The sequence below is a fragment of the Tamandua tetradactyla genome, chromosome 9 (genome assembly GCF_023851605.1).
Source record: "Tamandua tetradactyla isolate mTamTet1 chromosome 9, mTamTet1.pri, whole genome shotgun sequence".
In the NCBI taxonomy this organism is placed as follows: Eukaryota; Metazoa; Chordata; class Mammalia; order Pilosa; family Myrmecophagidae; genus Tamandua; species Tamandua tetradactyla.
In genome coordinates, this window is record NC_135335.1 from 76,037,253 (window position 1) to 76,057,357 (window position 20,105).

At 32.9% G+C, this 20,105-nt stretch overlaps 1 protein-coding gene across 3 annotated transcripts in view; it reads right to left on the reverse strand.

Annotated features, from left to right (window-relative positions):
* CDH9 (cadherin 9) overlaps positions 1-20,105 on the reverse strand; it is an 87,134-nt gene that overhangs the window by 15,774 nt on the left and 51,255 nt on the right. For 2 of the 3 annotated variants that reach the window (XM_077115128.1, XM_077115129.1), the window contains exons 3-6: positions 18,472-18,591; positions 17,511-17,678; positions 14,671-14,858; positions 13,439-13,692 (exon numbers count right to left, since the gene is read on the reverse strand). In XM_077115128.1, coding sequence (XP_076971243.1) covers positions 13,439-13,692; positions 14,671-14,858; positions 17,511-17,678; positions 18,472-18,591 — 730 coding nt within the window. The remainder of the gene's footprint in view (positions 1-13,438; positions 13,693-14,670; positions 14,859-17,510; positions 17,679-18,471; positions 18,592-20,105) is intronic. The other variant, XM_077115130.1, reaches the window with a different exon arrangement.

Consider the following 20,105-nt stretch of genomic DNA (forward strand, 5'->3'; position numbering starts at 1 on the left):
TTGTTTGCAGCTGATGAAGCACAGATGCAAGATCTAAAAGGATAAAGCCACTTCAGGGAACTTAAGCAAACATCAAAACAAATCTCAAAAATATTATAAAAATGCAAAACTATCCAGCACCAAACATGCTAAAAATCACAAAGTCTGACATCTAAAAGGAAATTACAGGCATGCAAAGAAGCAAGAAAATGTGATTGCAGGAAGAGAAGAAAAATCTATTACTCTAAACCAAACTAGAAATGTCACAGTTGAAAGAATCAGATGAGAATGACATTTTAAACTATATTCCACCTGTTTAAAAAGCAAGAGGACAAAATAAGCATATTAAATACAGACATGTTTGAAGTATATAGTGCATGAGATGAAAAATCACTAGAAGGAATTAACAGCAGATTAAATATTGCAGCAAAATTATTAATGAACTTGAATATGCAGATATTACAATAAGATTATTAAAAATCATAAAGAGAAAATGTAAAATATTTAAATTCATAGACCACTAGAGAGTCATAGTTGTGTTATACCTTCAAGTGGTGTGATATGTGTTTTTAAATTCACTGAAGGAGAAGGGAGTAGGGTAAAAAATATTGAAGAAGACAATGGCTCAATATTTGCCAGGCTTGGAGAAAGCTATACTTGCAAATTCAAGATTAGTGAATACCAGCACAAAATAAATGAAGCTTACCATAGCAAGGCACATTATAACCAAATTGCTTAAAATTAGTTAGAACAATTTAACTATATTCCAATAAGTAACTGACAAATTACAGAGAGAGGAACAAGAACAAAGCAAGGACAGTGCAAAATTCATCTTTATCATACTGAAAGTAAACCAAAACATCCCAAAAACCCAAGCCTCTCAATCTAAATTTCTAATTTCCAAAATAATAATAAAGAGTAAAGAGTGATGGCAAGTAAGTAAAAAATGGATATAGCATAAAAAATACATTAAAAAAATTAAAAAATAATACAAAAGAAGGCAGAAAAATGATACAAGGAACCAAGGAAAGAATAGGAGGGACAATGAGAAAACATAACAAGACAACATATTAAACTTAACTATAAAAATAATCACATTAAATATAAATGATCTAAGCATGTCAATTAAACAAGCAGTGGCACAGAATGTCAGATTGCATTAAAAAGCACGATACAACTTCAAGAAACTTGTTTTAAATATAAAGGCAGAAATATGTTAAATGTAAAAGAATGGAAAAAAATTGATATTCTGAGAACATTAATTGAAATCAGAGCAAATACTTCCAGGGATAAATGTGGACCAGTCCATAATAATGAAGTTAGCTCATCTTAGAAGTTTATGTACCTAACAGTGGTTTCAAAATAAATGAAACAGTAACTAATAGAAATAGAGAAGTAGACAAATCTGCAAATATAACTGGAGATTTCAACACTTCTCTATGAGTAATTGATAGGCTAAGTAGGTAGGAAATCAGTAAGATCATAGACAATTTGAATAATGCTTTCCACCAAACTGACCTAGTAAGTATTTATAGAACACAATAAACAACAACAGCAGAATGTCAATTCCTTTCAAGTACATGCAGAATATTTATCAAGAGAGATAATGTTCTGGGCAATGAATAAATATAAATAAATTTAAAAGGACCCCAATCATACCAAATGTGTTCTCAGATTGTAATTAATTAAATTATAAATACATAGCAGCAATATTTTGAAATCAAACATCTGGAAATCAAATTACAAACTTCTCAGTAGCAAATGTTTCAAAGAAGAAATTGAGAGGAAAAGTAGAAAGTACCCTGAATGCATGCATGTGCTACATGCAGGCATGTGCATCTGCCTGCGTATGATATGTTACCAAAAGCAGTACTTAGAGGGAAATTTATATCACTAAATCAGGCATATTAGAAAGAATGAAAGGTTTCAAACAATGACCTCAGTTACCAACTCAAGAAAATAGAAGAGAGCAAATGAGCCGCAATGTATGAAACTGAAAGAAAACAGTGAAGATTGGAGAAAACAATGAAATAGAAAGTAAAAAACATGTTTGTTCTTAAATAAATAAATGAAAGAAAAATTAATGCTTTGGAAAGATCAATAAATTCTAAAATAGTTTAAGCACAGGATCAGGAGGAATAAAGAGTAGACACAAATTTATACTATCAGATAGAGCTACCATTACTGGTGATATCAAAAGGACAGTGGAAAACATTTGGGAGAATTTTACATCAATAAATTTGACAACTTAGATGAAATACAAAAATTCTCTAAAAGATGAACCAAAACAAGCGAACAAAAAACTAGCTTACAAAACAATAGGGATAAAGGGGGGGGACTTTAGGTCATATATGTTACTAGAATAAAAATTAAAACATAAAATATAGGACAGTACCACACAGTAAACCCTACTGAAGATGATGAACTATAGTTACTAGTACAAGTATAAGAATATTCTCTCATGAATTACAACAAATATACACCACAAATGCAAGGTGTTAATAATAGCGTGCTGTATGGGAAAAATGCATCTTACGTAAACTATAGATAGTAGTTACTAGTTCTATTTTAATAATCTTTCATCAGTTATGACAAAGTTTACTGTTAAAAATCGGACAAGTATAAAAAAGTGTATCGTCGATTGTAACAAATGTTCCAAATCAACGCAAGGTGTTGGTGGTAAGCTGCTGTATGGGGAGCCTGCGGGATTGTTCTGTAAACCCACAACTTCCCCCCCAAAAAACAAAATTTAAACAAAAAAAGAAAAGATTAAATAACATGACGATTCTTATACCAATGAAATAAACATAACCCATCAACAAAAAAATGTCCAGATCCAGGTGTCTTCACTTGTAAATTCTACTATTTAAGGAAAAATTCTACACAAATTCTTCCCAAATATTAAAAAGGTTTTTGTATTTCCCACTACATTTTATGTGGCTGTATTATCATGATAAGAAATCCAGACAAGGTCATTACAAGGAAACAAAATCACCAAAGAAAAGGCTTTATAAACTACAATGAATTAAATTAAAATAAATAACTGAAAGTTATCCAGAAAACAACAAAATATTTGGAAATCAAAATAAAGACTTCTGAATAAATTATGTGTCAAAGAAGCATTAAAAGGGGAAATTAAAAACTATTTTGAACTCAGTGAAAATATAGCACAACACAAACACCTCACATACACACATGCTTATGTACGTGTTTATATATATGGATAGGTTGGGTGGGCCAACCAAAGTAGTATATGGAAGGAAGTTCTTATGAAAATGTTGGTAAATTGAACTCAACAATATATAATGATAGTAGAATGTGACCAAGTAATATTTATCCCCAAAATGTATGGCTTGTTCAATGTTTAAACATCAAATATTTCACTATTTTAGTAAATAATACTGCTATCACAGTAGACACAGAAAATGTCATCTGACAGAATTCAATTAAGAGTTACTTTCAATGTCTACAACTTTCTATAAGTGGGAGATTGTACTTGAAAAAATTTACAATCAATGATTTTTTTAGTGAATGTTGACTATAAGCATTTGGTAAGACAAATACTAAGAAGAAATGAAGAGATTTCTTGACCAATAGCGGAAAGAGAAACAAAACAAAATAAAGCTTCAGTGGCTGAAAGATTTCAAATAAAGTCGAGTGGTCATTCTAGAGGTTATTCGTATGCATTATATAGATTTCCTTTTTTAGTTTTTCATGAATTAGGATAACTAGAAAGCAATGCCTGAAACTGTTGAACTCTAGTCCAGTAACCTTGATTCTTGAAGAAGATTGTGTAACTACATAGTTTTTACAGTGTGACCATGTGATTGTGAAAATTTGTAGCTGACAGTCCCTTGAAGCAATGTGTAGGCAGAGGAGCAAAAAAAATAAGGACCTAAAATAAAAAAAAATTAGGGGGACAAGGGAAATGGGATGTTTTGAGTATTCTTTTCAATTTTTATTTTTTTATTCTTATATATATTTTTTGGAGTAATGAAAACGTTGAAAAATTGAAATCAAAACTATATGACGATACTGTGAACCACTGATTGTAAATTTTGGATGATTATAGGTTATGTGAATATATCTCAATAAAGCTGCATTAAAAAAAAGAAGAAGAAATGAAAGAGTCCGTATTGACTACTTTTTTTTATTAGAATTTGGCAAAAACTATCAAGAACAGATATTTATTGAGTATCTTTAGCTATTAACATAACCACTCCTTTTTATAACATAACCTGTGAACTTATTTCTATTTCATTATTGCAAAGAATATGAAATAATTTTGAACTTTTTTGTTGCTGTTTAAGAAAGTCTACATAAAAGAGATTTCCATGTAGTAATTTGTTTAAAGAGTACATACATTTTTAAATTAATACACTTTCTATGTGGGTAAAACATCCTGTCAGTAAATAATCATATTTGGGATTATTTAAATTCATGTTTTAAAATGATGATGAATAATATGCAAACTACAAAATTTGAACTGAATCAATTATTTAAAAAAAAAATTCAGTGAATGATATCCCAATACCTACAACTGACCAAATATTTCAAACTAATATAAACTGTGGGTACTAATTACCAATTAAAAATGTATTGAATGTTTCATTAATGCAAAGGTTGACATACTCAATAACAGATTTAGTCTACAATCAAATTAAGACTTCATTAGGACATATTTAATTAAACACGTTTTATGAATTAATACAGACGAATAGTCATTATGTTCTAAATGTAAATTCAACAGTTTATTATAGATGTATTATTGTTCTTATTAATTTCCTATGTGTGGCAGCCTGATATGAATTCTAGAAAATAATGTCCAATAATAATTTAAACATTTATTTTCCCTAATTAACAATTTTAACCGCAGCGGAAATTTTGTCATTTTGCTAGCTATACATTTCACAGTTACTCTGTTGTTTATCTGAGTCCCGCTTTCTATGGCTTTCCGACACATGCAACCATCATTTACCAACACCATTCCTCCATTTATGTCACATCTGTACTTACATTTTTCCCTAATATCCACATAAAGATCATTTAATTTTCAGAAATTTTTGAAGCATTTTATGTAACAAATATAATATCAAATATGGAAAAATATTATAAAATGCTTTTTCACATTGGCAGTCTTTTTACCGTTCTTGTTGCCGAGAATATCATTACTGTCCTTAGATAATACTCAATTTTGTTATGAAAATATAAAAGATATATTCTTTATCCCAGATTTTATATATGGTGTGTGCTCAGTAACTATTTTCTTAAGAAAATATTTTGACATTTTCAAGGTTTCTCAATATTTCTAGAAAAACTATTTTTAAATGATTTGTTTAGATTATTTAATATTTTAACTTTGGTTTAGCCAAGTGGGACAACATCAGAACAATTACATCAAATGCAAAGAGATTGAGGGGAACCTCCAATGAAACTGGGAGAGTAGGATACTCCAGGAATTACTCTTCCTTTATTACAGCTACTGGACAGGCAAGAACTGTCTGAAACAACTGTTCTGGGATTCTGGAGGCCAGGGGAGAAAGGCACAGATCCAGAAAAGAGCAGGAGGGAGAGGCTGGGGAACTGCAGTAAAGAGCTCATGCTATGGTCATTGCCAGTGCTCATCCCCATTCTCAAGGCAAATCGCCATTGGGACTGGTCTCTGGCTGCCACCAATGGAGAGTGACCTGGATGCTCACTTCCTTAAGCATAAAGGTGAGAGAGGGGAAGGGCATAGCTGAGTATTAATCATGGCTTTTGATCTGTAAATTCAGATCTTTGGCTACTGGGTCTCAGCTTCTGTCCCTGGACAGGGATGGCCATGGCAATTGTTTTAGTCCTGCCACTGACAGTGGCAGAGGTGGTGGAGGTTTAAAGGGGCAGTGCCTTTGTAGGGCTGCAAGGAGCAAGTTGATGAAGGGCACCATCTACTGGGCAAGCCAGAAAGTGCAACTTGGAGAATTTGTCAAAAAGGCCTTTGGCATCTTTCTTGACCCTCTCCCCTGGTCTTTTTGGAGCTGATCTGCACCTCCTTTGTAGGTCCCTTGACATGTTTTGGTTGGGGAACACTGATTTGGGAATGTCCTCTATGGGGTGACCCCCCCCCACTTAGAATTTACCCTCAAGATAAAAGCAGAAAAAGGCAATGAAAAGAGTATAAAAAAAGCTGCAGAGGCAAAACAGAAATAAACACAACTGATCATGGTCCCCTGAGTAGGGACAGAGGAAAGGAAGCTTTCTCACGGGATGAAACAACTGCACAAACAGTACAATCTTAAAAATTGTTCTATATATACAGGGTGAGAATCAGATGAAAAGTGAAAATATCTGATCAGTTAAACATGGACAATTCTGAAAGTTTAGATCAAATTGAACATCATGTCAAAGAGCCTTAGAAATAAAGCCTATCAACAAACTGTAGGGAAGAAAAGGAAACTGAGATGCCTACACAGCAGCTGTTCTAGTTTGCTAGCTGCTGGAATGCAATATACCAGAAACAGAATGGCTTTTAAAAGGAGAAATTAATCAGTTGTTAGTTTACAGTCCCAAGGCTGAGAAAATGTCCCAGTTAAAGCAAGTCTATAAAAATGTCAGATCTAAGGCATCCAGAGAAGGATACCTTGGTTCAAGAAGGCCAATGAAGTTCAGGGTTTCTCTGTCAGGTGAGAAGGCACATGGCAAACACAGAGTTTCTATCTCATCTGGAAGGGCACATGGTGAGCATGGTATCATCTGCTAACTTCTTCTACTGGCTTCCTGTTTCTTGAAGCTCCCCAGAAGGCTTTTTCTTTCTTCATTTCCAAAGGTCGCTGGCTGATGGTCTCTTCTTTGTGGTGCTGCAGTATTCTCTGCTCTCTCTGAATCTCCTATTCTCCAAAATGTTTCCTCTTTTGTAGGACTTTAGAAACTAATCAAGACCCACCCAAATGTGTGGAGACATGTCGTCACCTAATCCACCTTAACAACCACTCTTGATTTGGTTACATCTACAGGGAAATGATTTAATTACATACAGTATTGAATAGGAATTATTCTGCCTTTACGAAATGGGATTTTAATTAAAACATGGTTTTCCTAGGGTACATACATCATTTCAAACCAGCTTTCCAGCAAAAAATTGCAAGCCATACTAAGAAGCAGGAAAATATGACCCAGTCAAAGGAATAAATTAAACTTCAGAGGAGAAACAGAATTTGGAACAACAAATTCCTAAATCAATTTGAGTAGATGAAAGGTAATACGGGCAAGCATGAAACAAAATTTAAAAGTATAAAAATGAAACATAACATAAATTCCATAAGAAATTATGGAAATAAAAGCATAATAGAATAGACTAAAAATCCACTAAAAACATACAACAGCAGATTTGAGCTGGCCTTAGAAAGGATAATCATAACATTATAGACAGAAAAACTGAGAGAAAAAAGAATGCAAAAATTGAGCAGAATATCAGGGATTTCAATGACAAAATGAAGCACACATACATGAACATCATGGGTGTTCCAGAAGGAAAAGAGAAGGGAAAATGGACATAAACAATATCTGAGGAAATAATGGCTTAATATTCCCCACCTCTTGTGAAAGATATCCAAGAGGTGCAACATACCCTAAACAGAATAAATCTGTATAAACCTGGTCTGAGCTACATACTAATCAGAATGTTAAATGCTGAAGGTAAAGAGGGAATCCTGAGAGCAGCAAAAGATAAGTGATTTGTTGCATACAAGGGATCCACAATAGAACTAAGTATGATTGCTCATCAGAAACCATAGAAGCAAGAAGGGAGTGGTATTTAAAGCACTAAAAGAGTAAAAACAGCCAAGAATTCTTCATCTGGAAAAACTGTCCTTCAAAAATAAGGGAGAGTTTAACATATTCACAGATAAACATAGACTAAGAGAGTTAAAAACAAAACAAAACAAACAAACAAACAAAAGAAAAACAGAAGAGACATTCCCTCCAAGAAATTTAAAGGGGATTCTGCAGGCTGTTAATAAAAGACAGGCGAGAGAGCTTGGATTAGAGTATAGAAATAAAAATGATAGAAAGGGTGACTAAAAGGGTAAAAAGAGAGACAAAAGGAAGATATGGAATATAAAAAAGGATAAAATCGTTGAAGTACGTACTCTCTTTACAATTACAACATTGAATGTTAATAGATTAAACTCCAAAAGAAAAGTCACAGATGGACAGAATGAGTAACACAGCATGATCCATCTCTGTGCTGTCTACAGTTCACTCACCTGAGACCCAAAGACCAAAAAATAGGTTGAATGTGAAAGGTTGGAAAATGATTTTTCATGCCAACAGTAAGCACAAGAGAGCAGGGATAGCTAAGTTAATTTCAGACAAAGTAAACTTCAAATGCAAAGCTTTTATAAGAGACAAAGGAGGATACTGTACAGTAATAAAAGGGACAATCCATCAAGAAGAAATAACAATCAAAATATATATGCGCCTAACCATGATGCATATAATATGAGGCACTCACTGGCAAAACGGAAGGTAGAAATCTATAATAATAGCTGCAGATTTCAATATACTATTCTCGTCAATATGTAGAACATTGAGAGAGATTATTAACAAGAAACAGAGAACGTGAATAATATAAATGAACTAGACCTAACAGACATGTACAGAACATTGCATCACAAAGCAGCAAAATATACATTCTTCTTAAGTGGACACAGATCTTTTTCCTAGATAGACCGTATGTTGTGTCACAAAACAAGATTTGATAAATTGGAAAATATTAAAATTATACAAATCATTTTCTCTAATCATAATGGAATGACAACGGAAATTAATATCAGGTGGCAAACTGGAAAATTCACTAAGATGTGGCAGCTAAACAATCAGTGAGTCATAGAAGAAATGGCAAGAGAAATCAATAAATATCTCAAGATGAATGAAAACACAAACATGATATATCAAAACTTATGAAAGCAGTGCTGAGAGGGAAATTTATAGCCCTAAATACCTACATTAAAATATAATAAAGAACTAAAATCAAAGACCTAATTGCATATCTGGAGGGGCTACAAAAAGAACAGCAAACTAATCTTAAAGCAGGTAGCAGGAAAGAAATAACAAAGAGAAGAAATAAATGAGACTGAGAATAAAAAAAATAGAATCAGCAAACCATAAAATTGTTCTTGGAAGAGATCAATAAAATTAACAAACCTTTAGCTAGACTGACAAAAAAAAAAAGGTGCAAATAAATAAACTCAGAAATGAGAGGATGGGGACATTACTACTGATCCCACAGGAATAAAAAGTAACAAGAGGATACTCTGAACTGTATATCAACAAATTAGACAACTTAGATGAAACAGACAATTTCCTAGAGAAACAAAAACAGCCTATATTGACTTTAGAAGAAATAGAAGGTCTCAACAGAGCAATTACAAGGAAACAAACTGTATTAGTCATCAAAACCTCCCAAGAAAAAAAAGCCCAGGATCAGATACCTTCACATGTAAATTCAACCAATCATTCCAAGAATAATATCAATGTTGCTCAAACTCTTCCAAAAAAAAATTGAAGGGGAGGGACACTACATGACTCATTCTTTGAGGCCAAAATTACCATACTAAAAGAAAAGAAAATTTCAGACCAATTTCTCTTATGAATATAGGTGAAAAACCTTGAATAAAATATTGTAAATTGAATCCAACAGAACAATTAAAATAATTATACACCAGGATAAATGGATTTTATCCCTGATATGCCAGGATGTTTCAACACAAGGAAATCAATTAATGTGAAACAGCACAATAACAGATCAAAGCAGGATAACCATTTGATCAACACAATTGTCCAGAAAAGAAATTTGACAACCTAGCAAATCCTTTCTTGATATAAGCACTTCAAAAAATAGAATTAGAAGGAAACTTCCACAACATGATAAGTGGCGTATTTGAAAAACCCACAACTAATATCATATTCAATGGTGAAACAATGAAAGCTTTCCAAGATTCAGAACAAGACAAAGATGTCCTTTGTCACTACTGTTATTCAACATTGCACTGGAACTTCTAGCCAGAGCAATTAGGCATGAAAAAGAAATAAAAAACATTCAAATTGGGAAAGAAGAAAGACAACTCTCATTATTTGAAGAAAGACATGATCTTACCCGTAGAAAGTTCTGAAAATTTTACAACAAAGCTATTATAGCTAAAAGAACAATTTCATTCATTTACCGGTACCTCCCCATGCAAAAAAAAAAAAAAAAAAAGAACAATTTCAGCCAACTGGCGGAATACAAGATCAACAAGCAAAAATCAGTAATAAGCACTCTGAGGAGGAAATCAATAAAAGTTTTCTATTTACAATAGCAACTAAAAGAATCAAATAACAAGGAGCAATTTTAACCAAGGAGGAAAAGAACATGTTCATAGAGAATTACAAAATTTTGCTAAAAGAAGGCCTAAATAAATAGAAGGACATTCTGTGTTCATATCCTAGAAGACTAAATATTGTTAAGATGTGAATTGTTTCCAAATTTGTTTTACTGATTCAGAACAATCCCAATCCAAATTCCAAACAGTCTAGTTTGAAGAAATGGAATAGCCAATTATCAAATTTGCTTGGAAGGGTAAGGGTCCCAAATAGCCAAAAACATTTTGAAATGTTTTTGAAAAAGAACATTTTGGAAAACTCACACTATTACAGTGATCAAAACAGCATATACTGGAATAAAGATAGACCAATGATATTAAATTGAGAGTTCATAATTAGACACTCACATCTATGGCCAATTCATATTTGACAAGGCTGCCAAGTCCATGCAACTGGTACAGACCCCTATCTCAACACCTTGTCAAAAAATTAACTTAAAGTGGAACAAAGAATTAAATATAAGAGAAAGGACCATAAAAGTCACAGAGGACAATGTAGTGAGGCATCATCAAGACCTTCTGGTAGGCAATAGTTTCTGGGACTTAACACCCAAAGCACAAGCAACAAAAGGAAAAAATAGACAAATGGGACTTCTTCAAAATTAAATGCTTTCGTGCTTCAAAGGACTTGGTCAAGAAAGTGAAAAGGCAACCTACTCATTGGTTTCCATATATCTGATAAAGTTTTGATATCCAGAATATATAAATGAAACCCTATAGCTCAACAATAGAAGACATAAAACACAATTTAAAAATAGGCAAAAGACTTAAATAAATATTTCTCCAAAGAAATACAAATGGTTAAAAAGCACAGGAAATGATGATCAGCATCACTAGCTATTAATGAAATGCAAATCAATACCACAGTGAGTTATCATTTTATGCGTAATAGAATGACCACTATTAAACAGAAAACTACAAGTGTGGGTGAATTTGTGGAGAAACAGGAACACTCATCCATTGTTGCTGAGAATGTAAAATGGTACAGTGGTTTTGACTGGCAGCTTGGCAGTTCCTCAGACGCTAAGTATAGAATTTCCATATGGTCTGGCTATCACACTGCTAAGTATGTACCCAGAAGTACTGAAAACAGAGATTCAAATAGAAATTTGCATACTGAGGTTCATGGAGGCATTATGCCTAACTGCTAAAAGGTGGAAATGACCCATGTCCATCAACTAGTGAATGGATAAACAAAATGTGGTATATGCATACAATGGAATATTATCCAGCTGTAAGAAGGAATGAAGTTCTAATCCATGTAACAACATGGATGAACCGTGAGAGCATTATGTTGAGTGAAATGAGCCAAACACAAAAGAACAAATATCATATGATCCCACTGATACGAACTAATTATAATAAGCAAACTCATAGAGTTAGAATCTAGAATATAAGTTACCACAGGGTAAAATGGGAGTAGAGAATGGGGAACTGATACTTAATTTGTGCAGAATTTCTATTTAGATTCATTATAAATGTTTGGAAATGGATACTGGTGATGGCAGCACATTTTTGTGAGTATAATTATCAGTGCTGAATTAGGTTTGTGATTGTGGTGGAAAGGGGAATTGTTGGCTCATGTGAGTTACTAAAAGGAAAATTAGAATATAAACATGAGACTATATAACACATTGAACACTATTGTGGATAACGATCTGTGGTTAATAGTACAAATATTAGTATGTGCTTTCACGAATTATAACAAATACATGACAATCTTACCAGGTGTTAATAATAAGGTGGTGTGATGATTAGGTTCATGTGTCAACTTGACCACTTAGTGGTGCCCAGTTGTCTGGTCAAGCAAGCACTGGCCTAACTGTTACTGAAAGGACATTTCATAGACTTAAATCTTCAATAAGTTGATTATGTCTATGGCTGATTATAGCTGCAATCAACTAAGTAGAGTGTCTTCAGCAGTGAGAAATGTTTAATCTGATCTGTTGTAGGCTTTAAAGGTGAAGTGATGACTTCAGTCATCAGAAGACAGAATTTTCATCTCTACTTCAGCCAGTTAGCCGGCTTCTCCTGGGGAATTCATTGAAAACCTACATCGGAGTTGCCACCTTGCTGCCTACCCTATGGAATTTGGACTTGTGCATTCTTACTGTTGTGTGAGATACTTTTATAAAATATCAAATATAATAATTACAGATACCTCCTGTTGGGTCTGTTTTCCTAGAGAACCATTATTAGTTCAGGTGGTAAATGGGAAAAATAAACCTAATAGAAGCTATGAACTATAATTGAGATATTTGAATTTTGTTTCATGAATTGTAACACAGGTAACAAACTTACGCAAAGGGTCAACAATTGGGGGAGGGGGCTAAGGGGGCGTAATATTTTTCACATGGCTTTTCTGTAAAACTAAAAATTCTCTAATTAAAAAAGGAACAATAATTTTAAAAAGCCATTATGTTAATTGAAAAAAGCCAGAGATAACAAACTATATAGTGTATGATTCCGTTTATATAAAATGTAAATATAAATAAATTTATAGAGACGATTAGATTAATTGTTATCTAAGGCTGGGGAAGGATAGAGAATTAAGAGGTGACTGCTAAGGGATATTCTCTTTTAGAATCATGAAAATGTTTTAAAACTGGTTGTGGTAATGAATACACAACTCTGTGATTTTACTCAAAGCCACTGATTGAACATTTTGGATGCTTTGTATGAATTGTGAATATATCTCAATTAAACTGCTTTAAATAAAAAGGGCAGTAAGGTTAAAATCAGAGATTATGGAGCCCGATTTATAGTTTCTAAAGCTCAGCTTTCCACTTACTATTGAGCAAGTTGTTTAATAGCTAAGTTCCTCCGTCTTAACTGTAGACAGATATAATTGTAGGATCTACATCAAAGAGTGATAAGAATAAAATGAAATAATATATCCAGAGCACAGGACAATAGTCCAGCAAATAGCTTATGCTATGGGAATGTTTGCTACTTTTACTCCGTTTGGCCATATACTGTTCAATATTATATCTTCACACATTTCATACACAGTGAGTAAACTGCTTTTCTGTAATCATAAATTTTCTCAAAATACTTACTTTATTAAATTGTTCTTGGCATCTGGATCATTTGCTGTAACTTGCCCAATGATGCTGCCCTCCTTAACATCTTCATCCACTTCTATCAAGTAAGAAAATTTGCTGAATACTGGAGGCTCATCTATGTCTTCCACAGTTATTTTGACTACAGCTGTGTCTTTGAAAGGTCCCAGGTGTATAAATCGTGGATCTAGATGAGTGTTACTTGCATCCACTCTTAAAGTGTATAACATCTTGTTTTCAAAATCCAAATTCTGGAGTCAATTAAAATAAGAAAGCATTAGCATAATACAGAAGGCAGTGCAATGGAAGAAAATTTCAAAATTTAATAACCGGTTTTCTTAATGGTAGCAATATTTATGGTTAAACAGCTTTCCCAACTATTGTTTCATATGGATGTCAATAAATTAGAAACATTTGTTTTGCCTTAAACTTATTTATAGGGAAATAACTAAATATTGCGTTTTGCACGTTAAAATTGATTTCGACTTAGAAAGGTACTTCAGTTTTTAGCGGTCCCAGGAAAATTAAGCATTAGATAACGGATCTACAGATCATATAGCAGCAGAAATACTAAAGTTAGACACAGATCCCATTCAGAGGAAAGTTATAAAAAATAAAGAACTTTAGCAAAGTAGTCACACAAGCTGACTGCTTAGGTTCTATATTTCTAAAAATGGCATTTCAAAAGAATAAAAAGTACTTATATTTATTTCATATGAGAACTGTGAGAAGGTATGAATGAAATGAGAGAAACCAGGAGAATGTGAAGTAATGAGTATTTAGCTGAATTATTTTATGTAAAATTTTAGAGTTTTCTCCCATGTGACATCACAAATAAAACTAAAACCAAAACATAAAACACAAAGCATCTTCAAGTCTTATCTCTTTGAATAGCGCATTACGCTTATAATTAAAATATTTTGCATCCTGCATGAACCATGAATGGTTTTCTCTAATGAAGAAACATAAAACAAGCACCACTGAATTTAAGCTAACCCTAGTATTTATTGTTGTCCGCTATATGCACAAGCAATGAACTTCTGTACACTCTAAGTCAATGAAGAAGATGCTTAACTTACTTGAAGTGGAATCACAATTATTCCCATGCATATGAAAGATAGACAGCGTGCAAAGGATGGGAAAAATAAATCCTAGCTTTCTTCCCTTAACTGAAAAGCAAAAATAAACTTTAGAGTGCTAAATGAATAAATGAAGACAGCAAAAGAAACCTGTTTGACAGTTATAATCCCTTCCTGTGTATCCTTGTCAGTGATCACATCAAACATGTCTGTTCCATCTCCTTCCGCAATGCTGTATTCCATCTCAGCATTTTCTCCCACATCAGGGTCATTGGCTTTTATTCTTCCAAGATGGGTTCCAAGAGGCACAGATTCAGGAGAATTAAATTGATACGTACCTGTAAATTAAATTCAGATCTGTTTTTGCCACAGTGTCTTTAGAGAATAAAAGTCTTCATTTTTTCTGTCTTTTTCACTTAAATATACTTTAAATTAGGAGAGTTTTTCATCAAAGTGAATTGTAAGCTGTTGAAATTATAGATTGACTAAGTTGGAAAATAATTTATGAGGGCAGAACACTCTCATTTTGTAAATGAGAAATTTAAATCCCAGAAAGATGAAGTGGATGTCCCAAGGTTATCTAACTAATAGATGGTACACTTGATATTAGACTCCAAAATTTTCAGCTTAAAAGAACAAGGAAACCAATTATTTACTGCTGATCTCGGGCTTTCAATATTGTCACCATATATTTTTTACTTGTATTCAATTACTTAAGGAAACATGAATTTATTCCACATATATCAATCAATAAATATGTTTTGGTGTTGTTTGTTTGCTTTTTGCTTATTTTCTTTAATTTTAATGACTCTGAGTATGGATTCTTTTCTTTTCCACATGTCTAGAAAATCTTTATTATCTTACATTCTGTTTTCCCTGAAAGCATTTTAATTTGTGATTTTCTGGTTAAGGGATCATAGGGGAAAAATAAAAAAAGTTCACCAATGTCAGAAATCTTTGTAAATATTTACTATGTGCTACACTTCATATAAATTCATATAATATCCTAAGGCAGTCTATGCTAATTTATTTATGTTTTTATGCTAGTCTACTAAGCAATAAGGTAGGTTTATTTTTCTCAGGGGTGGATGTAAGAATTGAGAAAATAAGAATACAAAACTAAGTCCTTTTTACTTGGAAAACTATTTTTTTTTCCAATTTGCTTGGTGGTGAAGAGTATCAGTTTATAATCAAACTGCCTAGATTTGAAGTTCACTGCTGGACAAATCAGTTAAATTCTCTAAATTTGATTTCCTCATCTATAAAATAAGGATAATAATGCTAGTAATTCATTCTGAGAATTGTTATGAAGATTACATGAGATTTTGTATGTAGTTCACTTAGACCAGGCTGGACTCCTTGAGGATGTTAATTAGTAAGTATTATAGTTCCAAAAGTTTTTCTATGATTCAGTTCATTTGGGAATTCATCACATTTATGCTTTCAATTTAGATTTTAGGAAATTGAATGTAAGGTTTACTTTTGTGTAATTTAGACATAGTATACATTTTCTCATCAAAGCCTTTCTGTTTAACATTTATAATGTGCATGTAGCCACCAAACAAAGCTGAATCAGCAACATTGTTAATTGAATTAGTCTAGAAAAAAGTTTCCTCTATTCAAATCAGTATCATACATTTAAATTTCAAGAATCCTTAATTGAACATTTAAGGTAGCATCTTCCACACCTAAGCCCCAAACTGAGACTCTATAAAGATTTCACATGGTAAGTTTGCTTTCCTGGGACCTATAATTTCCAGAGGATTCCTAGGCTAGATAAATCTTGACACCCAGAGGAATCAGTCTCTTCAAAATTATCAACTAATTACATCCCCTTATCCTTTAGTGTTGACACCCCTTCTCAACATGAGAAAGTCAGAACAGCCATTCCCTAAAGATCCCTATAGATTAGGAGAAGGTATAAAGTAGAAAGAGGAGGCATAATAGAGAAAGTAGGATTTAACAAATGAGTATAACTGCTGAATCACTGTATTGATATTTTTTCTAGCCTCCAGTATTTAGGAACAGCTAGAAGGAAAATACTGAAATAGTGGAATGGTAACTCATAATGAACTCTGAAATCTGTTCTGTAACTACTTGTTCAAGTGTGTTTTGAAAATTATGTCTTTTTCTTTTATTTCTTTGTATATATGTTATATTTCACAACAAAAAAACATTTAAAAGCAAAGGTATTTTTATATTGTTATTCACTGCAAAATAGAAGCATTTTTAGAAGATAAAATTTAAATTTTGTAGGATTTCATGGAGTGCAAACTGTTCAAGTTTTAATATATATAGCTAAAATGGTGATGATAGAAATGCTATTAAGTTATTTATCTTCACAGTTTAGCAGCTATACTTAATTAGGTCTAACAAGCCATCACAGCCAAGAAATACCATAACTTTAAGAAAAGAAAAAAATGCTGCCAATTCAACTTGAATCAATTTAAATATACTATATGATTTTGCAGATATTAAAACGTGAACAAATTTGTGTTCTAGAATGTATGAAATACAGAGCTATAATTGTTATGTTGAGATGAGATCATTGAGGTGAGGCAAGGGACAGAGGCAGGATTTGAATCCAGGCAGTCAGAGCTGAGAGTCCACACTCCTAATCAAAAAAAGAGTTGGTTTTTTGATTAGGAAAAAACCTAACCAAAGAAAGAAAGAAAGGACACGATGATCAGAGTGGATTTGGGGAAACATTTTACCTTAGGTAGGAGAAGATAATTAAAGTTGCCTCATGTCCTTATTTTCTTCCATTGCCTACTTAAAAAATGATAAAAATGATCATCTTTAGCTTCAATTTGTGGTTTTTTGGGGGGTGGGGTGGGGGTAGGGGTGTTTGTGGATGTATCTTTATGCACAAACATCGTGTGTTCTCCTGTGTGCTCTTCTTAGAAATTAATTTAGATTAAATGAAAGTACTAAATGTGTCCGTGGTGCAATCGAGGGAGTTCTGAACATATCCCTGAAGGGTTCCTTACTCTGGGGAAAGCGAGGCGGGTTGTCGTTGACATCGGTCAGCGTGATGTTCACCGTGGTCGTCCCCGACAGGCCCCCCATCTGGCCGCCCATGTCCTTGGCCTGGATCACCACCTGGTACTGCTCCCTGTTTTCTCTGCTCATGTCTGGTAATGCAGTTCTTATTATGCCTTTTGGAGAAAGGAAAGCCATCTTTTGCATTTTAAAGCTCGAATTTTTTTTTAACCTTAGGTAATATTCATTTTAAAGAAGTTAATCAGATAAAACTAGATAAAAAGCTTTTGTGCATATAAATGTCTTTTAATTCATAACTACTATAAAATTCACCGAATAGAAGGAATTCTTGTGCATTTATTTTTCAGGGAATGAGTTTTGCTAAAATAGGCTAATCATCCTTAAAAATTTCTGTATATCTCTCATCAAACATATCTTAGACAGATAAGCAGACTTCACCTTTTTTTTTTTTTCAAGTAATATACAGGTTAAAGCAGTTTACGGATGGGAGCAATGTAACATCAATCTGGATTAAATTGGAAAGGAAGCTTATGCAACTTTGAATCTGTTGTGCACGCCAGAAAATCCATGCCCTTGAATCCTCATTCAATATTGCTGCATGGAAAGCTTTTTGATTATCCATGGTGATCAAGCAGACTTCATCTGGATTATTGTAACACTCTTTTTAGGTTTTGCATATTTACTGTGCCACCTAATGTGCTGAATAAAGCCCGGTAAAATTTTGATTCAGAGTTTTAAATATAAACTCAATAAATAAGTATAAGGAACTAATAATTGAAACAGTCTACTTAAATAATTAGGAGTCTGTTTTCATGGAAAAACTCCAGGTAACAAATAGAAACATGGTAGTGGATGGATAGGCTTTAAAATATAGAAAAATCTGTAAATTAAATGTACATCCATATGTCTTACATAATTGGAAAAAAAATGAACATTAAATTCTCTTACCTGATTCTGGGTCCACTGAAAAATATGGTTGTCCTTGCAATATGCTATAGACCACTTTGGCACTATTTCCATAGTTGGAGTCATCTGCATCTGTTGCAGTCACTTGTGTAACAGATGTGCCTACATGAAACCCCACCCAAGCAAAAACACTTAAATATTTCTACATTTGAATGAGCTCTCTGAAAGATTTGTGGTGTGTTAGACCATAGTATATAATGTTTGAAGGAAATTGTTTAAATGATGCCTTTTCAAGGCTATCGCTTTTCTTCTATTCTTTTTTTTAAGTGTTGCTTAATTGCTTAATTTTATTGTCTGTGTGTATTAAAACTATTTTACAAAACAAAAGCCAAAGACAAACATAATGGGACTGAGACACTGCATTTTTAATAAATCTGAAATATAGTAAGGGCCAAAAATTTTCCACGGAATTAAATGTATGTGTAATTTTCAATTAATTGTTAGCTTGAAAGGTGTATTCAGAGATAAATGCTACATTTATAGCACTCCCACTGCTTTTCACTTGGGCAAATTAACTGTGTACTGTAAATAGAATAAAAAATACAGAGGCTCTGCTTTTATGAAGAAACAAAGAATACATGACACAGAATTGCCCTACAAAGTATTTTTGCATACAAGATGTATCTGATTATGAAGCATCTGTGCCTCCTTTAAAATGTGAATTACATACTCCGAGGTTATTATTTTTATCGATTTGCTGCATACTGGTAGATATTTGTTGCATGAAGGTAAGCCAGTAGATATATTGAAAGAAAAACAGGTAAGAAAGTGTGTAATTCTATGTCACATGCAATAATGTAATTTAGCAGAACTTTCTGATTAATTTTACTTTATGAAATTTAATTTAGTTCCCTTTAACTGTTACAAATCATCTTTTTAAAGTATAAAAGTGCTAGAAAGAAGCTAATTTCAAGAGATAAAAAGTAATAAAATATACTGATGGACTTTTCTTATGTTTTCCTTTATCTCATAAAGATTCTTAAAATCACTTTTAACTGATGCCTGTCATGGATTTCCTTAGATAAAATGAGTTTATAAGGCATTTTCCAGTGTATTTCATATAATTTTTCATGTTTGCTCTTCCATGAATTTTAAAGTTCTTGAGTTCCATATTGACCTTGTCACCTACTCCAATGCCTCACTGACATTATGGAGCATACATAACATTTTCAAATTGAGTGCACAGTGAAGGTTTCTCAAATGTTATGTGTATGCTAACGTAAATTCCAAAAATTAACATTTTGGATTGTACATTAAGATAAACTCTTGTAGCTCACTCTTAGCTGTTAATGTATTATCATTTAATGTATTTTAACACATGAATTTGGCATCCAGTTTTTTATGGTTTCTTAAAATGAATGAGATTAAAATGAGAAATTGGTTGTCCTTGCAATATGCTATAGACCACTTCGGCACTATTTCCATAGTTGGAGTCATCTGCGTTTGTTGCAGACACTTGTATAACAGATGTGCCTACATGAAACCCCACCCATGTGGCCTTTATTCCTCAACCACAGTGAACTTGATGTGTCATATGTGATCATACATTACATGCTTCTCCAGTCTATCCAAACTATAATACTTTATCATTAAAAAATAAAAAGCACCTGTGTTCC